General features: G+C 40.7%; 1 protein-coding gene across 1 annotated transcript in view; it reads left to right on the top strand.

The window, feature by feature from the left end:
* Window positions 1-14,305, top strand: part of LOC115204006 (sarcoplasmic/endoplasmic reticulum calcium ATPase 2) — a 46,143-nt gene that overhangs the window by 13,305 nt on the left and 18,533 nt on the right. Inside the window, exon 5 of the mRNA XM_029769195.1 lies at window positions 8,493-8,631. Within this exon, the coding sequence (XP_029625055.1) occupies window positions 8,493-8,631 (139 nt within the window). The remainder of the gene's footprint in view (window positions 1-8,492; window positions 8,632-14,305) is intronic.

The raw sequence follows: 14,305 nt of genomic DNA, 5'->3' as shown, positions 1-14,305 counted from the left end.
GTTGACAGCCAATGGAAGCCTTAGGAGGTGCAACGTAAACCCTATGTCACTGTAGTTTCTCAAGGGATTCAAAAGAACTACATTTCTAATTTCTTCCACTTCCTGGTTCAATTTTTCTCAGATTTGTCTGCCATATGAGTTCTGTTATACTCAGACACCATTCAAACAGTTTTAGAAACTTCAGAGTGTTTACTATCCAAATCTACTAATAATATGCATATTCTATTTTCTGGGCAAGAGTAGTGACCTGTTTTAACCTCTCTAGGGTCCCACCTACTCAACAGCCAGTGGAATCCCGTGGCGCGTTATTCAAATACCTTAGAAATGCTATTACTTCAATTTCTCAAACATATGACTATTTTACAGCATTTTAAAGACAAGACTCTCGTTAATCTAACCACACTGTCCGGTTTCAAAAAGGCTTTACAACGAAAGCAAAACATTAGATTATGTCAGCAGAGTACCCAGCCAGAAATAATCAGACACCCATTTTTCAAGCTAGCATATAATGTCACATAAACCCAAACCACAGCTAAATGCAGCACTAACCTTTTGATGATCTTCATCAGATGACAATCCTAGGACATTATTGTTATACAATACATGCATGTTTTGTTCAATCAAGTTCATATTTATATCAAAAACCAGCTTTTTACATTAGCATGTGACGTTCAGAACTAGCATACCCACCGCAAACTTCCGGTGAATTTACTAAATTATTCACGATAAACGTTCACAAAAAACATTAACAATTATTTTAAGAATTATAGATACAGAACTCCTTTATGCAATCGCGGTGTCCGATTTTAAAATAGCTTTTCGGTGAAAGCACATTTTGCAATATTCTGAGTAGATAGCCCAGCCATCACGGGCTAGCTATTTTGACACCCACCAAGTTTGGCACTCACCAAAGTCAGATTTACTATAAGAAAAATTGGATTACCTTTGCTGTTCTTCGTCAGAGTGCACTCCCAGGACTTCTACTTCAATAACAAATGTTGGTTTGGTTCAAAATAATCCATAGTTATGTTCAAATATCCTCTGTTTTGTTTGTGCGTTCCAGACACTATCCGAATGGTAAAGAAGGGTGACACGCCCGATGAGTTTCGTGACAAAAAAATTCTAAATATTCCATTACCGTACTTCGAAGCATGTAAACCTCTGTTTAAAATCAATTTTTAAGCGATTTTTCTCGTAAAAAAAGCGATAATATTCCGACCGGAAAACCCTGTTTACGTTCAAAGACAGAGAAAATAAAAACATGGTGTCGCCTCATGCACGCGCCTCAGTCTCATTGTCCTCTGATCGACCACCATCCAAATGCGCTAATGTTTTTCAGCCAGGGCCTACAAAGACATCATTCACCGGTTTGCCGCCTTCTGAGAGCCTATGGGAGCCGTAGGAAGTGTCACGTTACAGCAGAGATCCTCAGTTTTCAATAAAGAGAGTGTATAAGCCCAAGAAATGGTCAGACAGGCCTCTTCTCAGGTTTTTGCCTGCCATATGAGTTCTGTTATACTCACAGACACCATTCAAACAGTTTTAGAAACTTTAGGGTGTTTTCTATCCAAAGCCAATAATTATATGCATATTCTAGTTTCTGGGCAGTAGTAATAACCAGATTAACCTGTTGGGGATAGGGGGCAGTATTTGCACGGCCGGATAAAAAACGTACCCGATTTAATCTGGTTATTACTAGATTAAACCATGCTTTTATTTTCTTTCGTCTTTTAACCTAAACATAATATTCCGACCGGGAATCTATCGCTTTTTACGAGAAAAATGGCATAAAAATGTATTTTAACCTCTTGCGTATATCCTACCACTGGGGGCGCCACAGCGCATTTTGGAAAAAATTCGTTCCCATTTTCAACGGCCTACTAATCAAACTCAGAAGCCAGGACATGCATATACTTATTTTATATGGATAGAAAACACCCTAAAGTTTTTAAAACTGTTTGAATGGTGTCTGTGTATAACAGAACTCGTATGGCAGTCAAAACCCCGAGACCGATTGAACCAGGAAGTGGGATTCTAAATTCTGGACTCGACTTCACAGCCTTCCCTGTAATTCACAACGTGAAAAAATGATAATTGAGCACTTTCCAGTGCTTCCACTAGATGTCCCCAGTCTTTACAAAGTGTTTTGAAGCTTCTGCTGTCGAAACTCAGTGCAGGAGACGATGTGGCAATTGGTCACAGTAGGAGGGCCATCAGCATTGTGACGTCGGCGGCCGTGTCTGCCCCCACCTTTGGAAACGTTTTGAAACACAATGAAATCGTCCCACTCGAATCTGATTGGCTCTCTTGTTGAAACGGGCCCTGAAGATTAATGTTATACAACGTTTGACATGTTTGAACGAACCTACAGGAGGGAAAAAAGTCATTTTTCGTTAGCCAAGTCCCGCGCCCGTATCAACATTTGGATACAGCCTTCTGACGCGCTAACAACAGCAAGCTAATGGAACATGAAGGATGGACTTTTTCGACCGAAAATACATTTGTCGTGGACCTGGGATTCCTGGAAGTGCTTTCTGATGAAGACAACTAAAGGTGAGGGATTATTGGCAATATAATACAAGATCAGATGTGATGTGCGATTGTTCCAAGATGGCGACGAGCTAGGCTTTCTAGCTCATTTTCTGAGTATCGCATCCCCTTTTATCTCAGTGTGATTACCCTGTAAAGTTAATTTAAAATCTGTTATGACGGGTGTTTTCAAGAGATATTCATCTATAAATCTTAGATTGACAATATATTTAAAAAAAAAAAAAAATGTCGAATAGTAATTTATAAAATTGTAGCACTGTTTCCCGGGACGCATTTTATGGGAAAATAGTTAGTCAACGTCAGGTGCCGATGTAAAATGCTGTTTTTATATAGAAATATGACCTTTATTGAACAAAAGATTGCATGCTGTGTGTAACATGATGTCCTAGGTGTGTCATCTGATGAAGTTTGTAAAAGGTTAGTGCTGCATTTAGCTGTTTTTTGGTTATATGTGATGCATGTGGTTGGTCGGAAAATTCATATGATGCTACTTTTACCATGTACTCCTCTAACATAATCTAATATTGTGCTTTTTCTGTAAAACCTTTTTGAAATCGGACAACGAGGGTCGATTCAAGAGAGGTGTATCTATAAAACGATATGAGACAGTCCTATATTTGAAAAAAAAATAATATTGAATTTCGTTATGCTAATGTCGCTAGGAGTTTTTCGCTGGAAAATGATCCCGCTAACGGTATGAGAGTCTCAAGAGGTTAAACAGCGGTTGACATGCTTCGAAGTACGGTAATGGAATATTTAGAATTTTTTTGTCACGAAATGCGTCGTGCTCGTCACCCTTTACCATTCGGATAGTGTCTTGAACGCACGAACAAAACAGAGGATATTTGGATATAACTATGGATTATTTGGGACCAAACCAACATTTGTTATTGAAGTAGAAGTCCTGGGAGTGCATTCTGACGAAGAACACCAAAGGTAATAACATTTTTCTTATAGTAAATCTGACTTTGGTCAGGGCTAAACTTGCTGGGTGTCTAAATAGCTAGCCCTGTGATGCCGGGCTATCTACTCAGAATATTGCAAAATGTGCTTTCACTGAAAAGCTATTTTAAAATCGGACATATTGAGTGCATAGAGTTCTGTATCTATAATTCTTAAAATAATTGTTATGCTTTTTGTGAACGTTTATCGTGAGTAATTTAGTAAATTTTTAGTAAATTCACCGGAAGTTTGCGGGGGGTATGCTAGTTCTGAACGTCACATGCTAATGTAAAAAGCTGTTTTTTGATATAAATATGAACTTGATTGAACAAAACATGCATGCATTGTATAACAATGTCCTAGGTGTGTCATCTGATGAAGATCATCAAAGGTTAGTGCTGCATTTAGCTGTGGTTTGGGTTTTTGTGACATTATATGCTAGCTTGAAAAGTGGGTGTCTGATTATTTCTGGCTGGGTACTCTGCTGACATAATCTAATGTTTTCCTGTCGTTGTAAAGCCTTTTTGAAATCGGACAGTGTGGTTAGATTAACGAGAGTCTTGTCTTTTTAAAATGGTGTAAAATAGTCAAATGTTTGAGAAATTGAAGTAATAGCATTTCTAAGGTATTTGAATAACGCGCCACAGGATTCCACTGGCTGTTACGTAGGTGGGACGATTTCATCCCGCCGACCCTAGAGAGGTTAAATCGGGTACGTTTTTTATCCGGCCGTGCAAATACTGCCCCCTACCCCCAACAGGTTAAATTGGGTAAGTTTTTCATCCGGCTGTGAAAATACTGCCCCCTAGCCCTAAGAGGTTTTAAAAGAAGAAAAAAAATCACAATGAAACAGTTATTTTATTTTTCTGCCGTGTTTAAAATGCGGTAGGCTATGTTTTGTATAACGGCACAATCATTATTTTAATTCAGGCTTTTTTCAGGCTTGGGCTCATAGGCCTATGCGTATGCATAAACTCTATGCTTGTTGGATGTTTTTGAATGGAACCACCTTAGAAAGCGCTGTCCATTTCATTCTGTAAGGTTTTGAAACATCCACAGTGACCATGTTTTTCACTCCGTTTCAACCTGTTCATAAATTTGAAGAAAGAAGTTCAATTACAGTGAGGTGAGTTTTCAAAGGACATACTGTTTTGATAAGTGTTTGATGCGATTTTCATTTGCATTGATGTCAGAGTAGTTAGAGGGACGTTAGAGCCCTGAGTGCCAGCCCATTAGCAACCGTATGGTTGTTAGAGAGTTGGGTACTACCAACACATTTCCATAGTGCTTAAAAGGAGATTACCGTGACGTCCCGTGAAAATGTTACTGTGGTCATGACTGCCGGTTTGTCGGTAATATGGTCACCTCAACAGCCCTAGTTGTGCTATATATTCATTGGCTATTTCATAGCTAATTTGAAAACGATAAATATTGATTCATTATTAGCTCAAACACTTAATCTGTGAAAATGGCATGTCAATTAATGGGTGGTGGTGATTTCAGATGGAAAGTGGGGCCTCTAATCTGACAGTGCTAGAGACTTCGTGTCTCTGGAGAAGACCTTACGGCTCAGCTCAGGTGCATACATTTACACACACTAGTCAGCTCAGACAAATCCAGCTAAAAGAGGCCCGGCTCTTCAGCTCCATCAGCAGCAGATTGTAATTTATAATGGGAAATTTATGTTTATGCAAAAATGTTAGTGAATCACATCGTTTCAAACTAAAACCTATTGTTCCTGTATCGTATCAGAGCCCATGTATTTAGATGCGTATCACATCGTCCTGAAAGGGAAAGAAGCACATCTCTACTCACCTATCTACAGTTAAATGTACTAAGTCTCTCTGGATAAGACCGTCTGCTAAATGACTAAAATGTAAATGATTGCCTCATTCACTGTAAATTGAGAGAATTAATTGTGTGAATGAAACTGAAATGATAGACACATGCTAGCAAAGATGTTTTTTCCCTTGCTGACAAGGCTTCTGGGTCACTCCAGTCAGTGACGACCATTAGTTGCCTGTGATTGGCCACTTAGCTGGTTCTCCTGACGAACATGGCAGGGATTGGATGCCAGGAAGAGGGTTTGGAGGGATCCCCGTGGACGTCCTCTGGCCAGTTCAATATCTGCCTGTCCAAACGATCCTTCAAACCTTGGGGAGAGAAAATGCCATGAACAAAAAGACAGTTTAAAAATAGATCTGAGCTTCGAGCTGAACCAGAGGCTATTCTTCTGTCCTCTGTGAAACAGGAGAATGAAGCTATACACTGGGCATGTAGCTATCCACATTTTAAAACCTTAGTTATTTAGTTTAGAAGTTGAAGTCAGTCGGTTGAATCATGGCTGTGTGATGGTGTTGCCAGCCAGGTGCATTAACTTAAAAAATAACCCTAGATGCAGAGGGGCATGAAGTAGGATAGTGAAACTTCGGTTATGAGGGGAAAAAAAGGATTAGCCTATATGAATGGTTTTCAATGTAAAACTCCAGAGCTAGATAACCCTCCCCATCCAGGCTAAAGATAGAGCAGGCATCCCACTGGAGCCCCGGGCCTGGAGCAGAGTGAGACGAGGTCACCCTGAAACCCTCGTCCCACTTTCTTCTCCTTGGTTTTATTTTCATCTGCGTTCATTACCCTGACTGGCCTGAAGCCCTGGCCTACCCCAGCCCCCTTCCCCTACCACAGGCCAAGTTCTCCCTCAGTCTTTGGTCCTTTTTAAATTTATTTTTTATCCCTGAATGGCACAATCTGTATGGTTGTACTGGTATGCCTCTGCGTGTGCTTTCCCCTGGATTTCTGGCTTAGCCCAAGGGGATAATGTGGCAGGTCATGAAGGAGTGGATTATTGATTTGGCCGTGTGCGCCTTGGTGGCAGGAGCAGGCTTGGAGGCACACAGCCTAATTACCTTGCTTTCTTTTTTTTCTCAATCTGAATTGGAGCAGAGGCAGGAGCGGACCATCTTGGAGTGGTTCCTGCTCGTGGGGCACAGGGACTCCCTAGCATCAGCCTGGCGGATGGCAACGCAACATTTAAAAGAACACAGTGAATAATGCCGGACGTCTCGGCAAGCGAGGCAGAAACAGGCCAGTTAGTGTAGGAGGATGGAAGGTTTAACATACTCTAAATGTGTTATCATAGCATTTTGTGTTTCACTCTTGACACCTAGATTCATCACCTTTTTTAATTTAGTTTGTGAGGTAGATTGACAATGAATATCTTGAGGCACAGGCCAAGTTTGTGGCGAGGTTATTTTAAATGAAAAAATGGTCCTGTTTGGTACATGTCCACCCACAGCCTGAGGGAATTCCATTAAAGCAGGTTCATACAGTCTGTTTTTAGTTATACCTTTTTGGTCAATAGTGTCATTGGCCACTGGAGTTTAGTATAGAGCAGTCGTTTTTGCCTTATGGTTTTACATCCTGTGGATTTCTGAGATATTCCTCAAACAAGAGGATGACATTTTTGTCTAGACAGAACCCTGTGGCGAGTCGTTCTTAGTGTATATTACCCACATTTCAAAAGGACACATTGTAATTTGCAACATTCTCTTTGCTCTTATTTGTGGACAATCGGTTACGCAGTTTACACTGCCTCTGAACACACCTTAGTCACTCAGTACAGTGTGTGGCTCTGTAATGCTTTACGACATTCTGTCCCTCTTTGCTAAGCTGTGATGTCTGGTGAGTTTAATTTATGCTCAAGTACTACGCAAGTAATTTTTTGGGGGGTATCTGTTACTTTACTTTATTTAATTTAATTACTTCACTACATTCCTAAAAATGCTATACTCTATACATTTTCCCTGACACCTAAAAGTACTCGTTACATTTTGAATGCTTAGCAGGACAGGAAAGTGTTCCAATTCACGCACTTCTCAAGAGAACATCCCTGGTCATCTACTGCCTCTGATCTGGAGGACTGACTAAACACAAACACTTTGTTTGTAAATTATGTCTGAGTTTTGGAGTGTGCCCCTGGCTCTGTAAAAAGAAAATGGTGCCATCTGGTTTGCTTAATAAAAGGACTTTGAAATTATTTATGCTTTTTACTTTTGATACTTAAGTACATTTTGTCAATTACATTTACTTTTGATAGTTAAGTATATTTAAAACCAAATACTTTTAGACTTTTACTCAAGTATGTTACGAGGTGACTTTTACATTAATAGAAAATTACTGAAGTATCTACTTTTCCTCAAGTACTTTTTTCGCCACTGCAATTGAGTGCAGGAAATGCAGAAATTATTAGTGCTGAAATTTATTTTGGTTGAATTGAACAGTATAAAACAATCAGCATGGAGAAAGACTCATTGAAATCACTTAGAATGTATGTGTTGCCACACTAGGATCACCCACTACTCATAAAGCAAATGTATAACTTTTATAATTCAAAAACTAAAAATACCTTCATACTATCTTAAAATATATTTTTTTAATACCGTGATATTTTGGCCGTATTGCCCTGACCTGCCCTGTCCAGAGTGCTCAGGCTGGCTGCCTGTGACTGTCCCTCAGGGAGTAATCACACAGAGGGTTAAGGTCAGCAGATCGCTGGCTGGGTACACCAGTCCTCAGCCATATCTGAGGACACACTGACTGACGTTAAACTTACAATATGTTAAAAACACAAGTCAATTAAATTCCCAGGGTTGAATGAACCAGGAATGTGTTTCATTACACTTGATTAGGGGCTCAATTTTAGATGTAATGGCCATATTTTCCTTTTGGTCCTATTGTTTTTCTTTTAGGTATGATGAGAGAGCCACAGATCAGCATTGTAAATACTGTGATATTTCTGTCTTACAGTATTCAATGATTTGCTGTGGGATACACTTCTCTCTTGGGTTTGATTCCTTTCTCAGCTTGAGGGTCACTGTTCAAGTGATCATTCTCATCGTTGAACCATCTCTAAATGCTGTGTGGGATCTTGTCATCAACCCACACTTAAAGTTGGCATTCTCTGAATAATATTGATTAATCTGGTGGCTTTTGTCTTACAGGAGCGAAATGCAGAGAACGCCATTGAAGCGCTCAAAGAGTACGAGCCAGAGATGGGCAAGGTGTACCGGCAGGACAGGAAGAGTGTGCAGAGGATCAAGTCCAGAGACCTTGTACCAGGGGACATCGTGGAGGTGGCTGGTAAGATGCTTCTAATACACTGAGTGGTGGATCAAATCTCTCTGAAAGAACTGGCTATTAACTGATGATTTGGTTGTCAACCAACCCCACACATGACAGCCCCTGTACACTGCATTCAGAAAGTATTCAGACCCCTTGACTTTTCCCAAATTTTATTACATTAGAGCCTTATTCCAAACTTGATTTTAAAATAATGTTTACTCAGCAACCTACACACTACCCCCATAATGACAAACAGGTTTTTAGAATTTGCTAATTTATAGAAAATAAAAACCATCACATTTACATAAATATTCAGACCTTTACGCAGTACTTTGCTGAAGCACCTTTGGCAGCGATTACAGCCTCAAGTCTTGGGTATGACGCTACAAGCTTGGCACACTTGTATTTGAGGAGTTTCTCCCACTCTTTGCAGATCCTCTCAAGCTCTTGTCAGGTTGGATGGGGAGCGTTGCTGCACAGCTCTTTTCAGGTCTCCAGAGATGTTTGATCGAGTTCAAGTCCGGGCTCTGGCTAGTCCACTAAATGACATTTAGAGACTTGTCCCAAACCCACTCCTTCGTTGTCTTGGCTGTGTGCTTAGGGTCGTTGTCCTGTCGGAAGGTGAACCGTCGCACCAGTCTGAGAACCTGCTCCAGAGCGCTCAGGACTTCATCAAGGATTTCTCTGTACTTTGAGCCGTTCATCTTTGCCTCTCTCCTGACTAGTCTCCCAGTCCCTGCAGCTAAATCATCCCCACAGCATAATGCTGCCGCCACCCTGCTTCACCGTAGGGGTTGTGCCAGGTTTACTCCAGACGTGACGCTTGGCATTCAGGCCAAAGAGTTCAATCTTGGTTTCGTCAGGCCAGCTTTAGGAAGTGTCTCGGTGGTTCCAACTTCTTCCATTTAAAAATGATGGACGCCACTGTGTTCTTGGGGACCTTCAATGCTGCGGAAATGTTTTGGTACCCTTCCCCAGATCTGTGCCTCGACACAATCCTGTCTTGGAGCTCTACAGACAATTCCTTCGACCTCATGCTTGGTTTTTGCTCTGACATGCACTGTCAACTGTGGGACTTTTATATAGACATGTGTGTGCCTTCCGAAATGTCATATCATCCATCCCTTTATATATATATATTAATTAATTAGGGATGTACAATCCATTTATATATTAGGGATGCATGATATATTAGTGAACATATCGGAATGGGCCGATATTAGCTAAAAATACCAACATCGGTATCGCTCCGATGTCTAGTTTAACGCCTGATGTGCAAGACCGATGTCAAAGCTGACTTGCATACCTAATATAATGTAGGTACATGACACAATGTACATTTTTGCACTACACGTGCAACACAGCATTCCTAACCTAGCCCACAATGTCTGCTGTATGGATCGAGCAGTCATTTGACAGAGTAAGTATTTCAGTGCAACAACATAAAGGCGAAATCCATTAACGCCAAGATAATGGAATTCATTGCCCTTGACAATCAACCGTTCTGTTGTGGATGATGTTGGCTTTCGCCAACTGGTCGAGCACCAGTACACACGACCAAGTGCGCTATTTTTCAGATGTTGCCCTACCAGAGTTGCATAGTAATGGCGTCAGTGCTATTAGCTAAATGACATGCATACTATGGAATGCCGTTTGGGTCTATGTGTGTTAAAACAGATACATGTCAAATAACAGTTCTATTATAGAATGTTGTGTGTTCTGAATTTGCACATGCAAACCAAGTGCCACCACTACTATCAGTAGCACTGTCAAAGCTAAACAAAAGTCTGCAAACACCGGCCACAAACGATGTGATTACAATACTGCTTTGGTAATAAAGCATCGTTTGTTTGAACAACTTCTGTGATAGCTAGCTTTAGCTTGGTACCTAGCTAGCACCAATACAACCAGCCTGAAAACAATGACCAGTAGAAACTGCAGTTATTTTCATTATTCTTAGCAATGATTTAGGAATCCTTGTGAGTAAGTATTAGCTAGGTTGCCACTTGTTCGCCTACTGAAATTGAACTTCATTTCATGAAAATAAATAACTAGCCAGCTACTTAACCCTGTTGCTCACGTTATAAGCAGCCAGCTAGCTTCATCTGGCTAGTGAGGCTCGACCGGACTGGGTTATGTGTTGTGAAGCTAGCCACAAAAGTGGAATTTGCCGTTTGCCTTCAAAATAAAAGTATGTCTTTGAAAGTGATGCAGAAGGTTACAATTGGTGGAATCATGCCATATTTTACTAGATAATGTTAAACAAGGTTGAAATGTGAAGCAATGAAATATGAGTACTCGGTGACACCCACAGAACACTACTGTGAAGAGTTTATGCAAATATTAGTGTTGTAGCTCTTATCGCAGGACTGTGACTGTGAAATCACCTCCCCACTCAGCCTATTGTGTTTATTGACATTCATATTGCACTGTACTGCTTTACCAAAGGATTGGGGATCAATGAAATGGGCTATCAGTCTATTCAATACCCAATATATTCTTTCCTAACGCCATCAGAGTTATCAGACTCCCAAACATCCACGCAGTATGGCTTTTTCCTCGGGAATAGTGTTCAATAGTGTTGACAAATGTGGCTCAATTTAGTTTCAGAATCCTGCAATAAGAGCTAATCTTCCTTGGGTGTCAGAGTAGACTGATACCCCATGTCAATTTGTAAGTCGCTCTGGATAAGAGCGTCTGCTAAATTACGTTAATGTAAATGTCATTGATCCACACTCCATATGAATGGCTCTACATTGAAATAGGTATGCCCCAAATGCAATTCTTAAGTATAATACAGGATCACCACTTTGTCATGTGATTTTAAGAGTTTTGTAAAAATAAAAAAAGAACATTCCAACCTCTTAGCATGATCTATTCAATTATGCCACAATTCTACTATTTGTATTAATTTGCGTCACTGTCACTGACATACTTTTTTATTTTGAAAGCTAAATGCAAAGTCCACTATTGTGGGTAGTCTTTGTGGCTAGCTTCACATAGATGGGTCCGACCACCATTAATCAAATAAGAACTACCGTAATTTCCGGACTATTGAGCGCACCTGAATATAAGCCTCACCCACTGAATTAAAAAAAATATATATTTTGAACATAAATAAGCCGCACATGTCTATAAGCCGCAGGTGCCTACCGGTACATTGAAACAAATGAACTTTACACAGGCTTTAACGAAAAACAGCTTGTAACAAAAATAAATAGGCTTTAACGAAACACGGCTTGTAACAAAAAATAAAAAATTAGCAATAAGTTTTAGTTGTCTTTTTGCACTGAGTCAATTCCTCACGCTGCTTTTTCCAACGTCTTATCATCGACTCATTAAGACCAAGCTCCCGTGCAGCAGCTCTATTTCCTTTTCCAACAGCCAGATCAATCGCCTTCAACTTGAAAGCTGCATCATATGCATTTCTCCGTGTCTTTGCCATGATGAGGGTGACAAAATGACTACCGTAATCAGAATGATGGGAAGTTTGAGAGTGCTCGATTTAATCTAAACAGTAAACAAAGTTGTTTGACCTTAACCCGTTCAGCAATTTCATTGGTCTAATGAAAGCTTCATGCCGCCAAAAAACTGAGCACGTCACAGAATGTGTTTTTTTTGGAGAATAAAATTTGAAAGCGGGAAAAATCCATATATTAGCCGCGTCATTGTTTAAGCCACGATGTTCAAAGCGTGGGAAAAAAGTTGCGGCTTATAGTCCGGAAATTACAGTACCTTATAAATTAGGGTTATTTTAGATGACAGCTATATAGTTAGCTAGCTACTGAAACAGATTGTCGTTTTGCTATGTTTTTGGGGAAGAACATGGTTTGCATCCATGACCTAGCTAGCTTTTTTTCAATGACCAGCACTGTAGGTGCGCGAGACAACTTACCAGCATCACACCATACGTATTGATGAATTGTTGCGACATGTGAAATACAAGTGATGGTGTAATCAATGTGTAATAACTACGTAAATTAATGAATGCGTTAAATTGTGACGCACAATCATTCAGGTCCTGATTGGTCACCTAGTGTTATTTTACATGCAAAGACCCAAACAGCGTTCCGTAGAAATCCTGGTTGAGAATGAAACAAATTAAGAACGAAACTTGTGTAGATAGAGGAAAAAACATTTACATTTTTTTAGAGGCTATAACTTAACAAAATGTGGGAAAGGTCAAGGTAAAAGTCAAGCGCATTCGGAAGGTATACCTTCCGAATGTGCTATCTCTGCTTAGGTTTGATAAACTAGTCTCAGGTGACAACACACTTTGTTTGGGGGGGGTGCAGGTCTGTCTGTTTTTAGGTGTGTGTGTGAGTATTTCATATTTGTGTTCCTGTGTTTTTTTAGTGGGCATGCATGTTCTTTCATGTATGCAGATGGAACTGTTTGATCTTAGTGCTCTGATAAGCAGAGAGGGATCAAAGCTGTGTTGCTCCTGATCTCTGCTCCTCTCACCCCTGTCACCACCGCTAAACCCCGAGATAAGACACCACCTGGCATTGGCTCTGCTAATTGATCTACAGATGCATTCACTGCAATTGATAAACCCAAACAGTCTTTGATCTTGGCTGGTAAATGTTTCAATGTCTGATGTAAACAACTTAGAGCTGTGAGCTCAACCTCTTTTTGAGTTTCACCGTACTTAATCACTTGCAATGAGGGACATTTAGAAAGCTCTAAGCAGTTGACGCTCACGCTACTGATAATCTGTTGTTGGCAATGTAAAACTGGCCACTGTTTCTCTCTGGAGGGATAGAAGCTGGGTGAGGATATTTCCATGAGAACTCCCCCTACACTGTTGTTAAATCTACCTGTACCTCGCCAGGCTGCGGTGGAACAGGTGCTTGAGATAAAAGATTAAGTAGGCTCTGCTAAAAAGGGAAGTTATTTGTTTGGGATGTAGATGAGTCTCTCCCCCAACTTGCACATCCACCCTGCTGAACACTGCTCATCTCCCTGACTAATCCAATACAATGGCTGCACCAGGTGATTGGCGTGGTTACATAAGACCATGAGAGCTGTAAACCAATTGAGAGGGTCATTCAAAATTAATTGAGTCTCTGTGTGGGCGAGGTGAAAAGGGGGGCGGTGTGATGGATGGGATAAGAATAGGGTTACAGTGAAACCAGACTACAGCATCCTCAGTACCAACTGGGTGTTAGATCCACAACCCTTTCCATGGCTTCCTTCCTCTTGTCACCCGGACCTGGCCTCCTCACAGATTGACTGTTCTCCTTCAGCATCACCCAATACCTCGCCCTGTTCTTACCCCCTTTTTTTTCTCCTCGTCTTGCTCTCTGTCACCCACCTTCCTAGAAAATGACTTTTCTTTCCCCTCAAAAGAAAGGTTGGGGTGAGTTATAATGTTGGTGCCCTTTCCCATTCCTGACACCACACTAAGGACGTGGAATGAAGGGCTTTTGTTAACCCCTCACTTTCCAATCCTAGAGTAACGTGTAACTATATACCAATGAGGCAGAGTATGTGGACATTCTTTGCTGTGAGTAAGGAGAGGAGTTGACTTTTGACTCTAATATTAATTCACTAAGTGCCATGTTAAAAGCAGCATCCGCTTTATGCCCTGACCCACCCATCCCTCTTGCCCTGAAGGGTGAGTCAGAGCTGACAGGCTGGGCTGGAGCTGCTGTCTCCCACTGTCTGGAGCTCAGTGACCTTGGAAGTC

Source organism: Salmo trutta, chromosome 12, assembly GCF_901001165.1.
Source record: "Salmo trutta chromosome 12, fSalTru1.1, whole genome shotgun sequence".
Taxonomy (NCBI): Eukaryota; Metazoa; Chordata; class Actinopteri; order Salmoniformes; family Salmonidae; genus Salmo; species Salmo trutta.
Note: the sequence above shows the minus strand (reverse complement) of the source record. Positions and strands in the feature narration are given on the sequence as shown.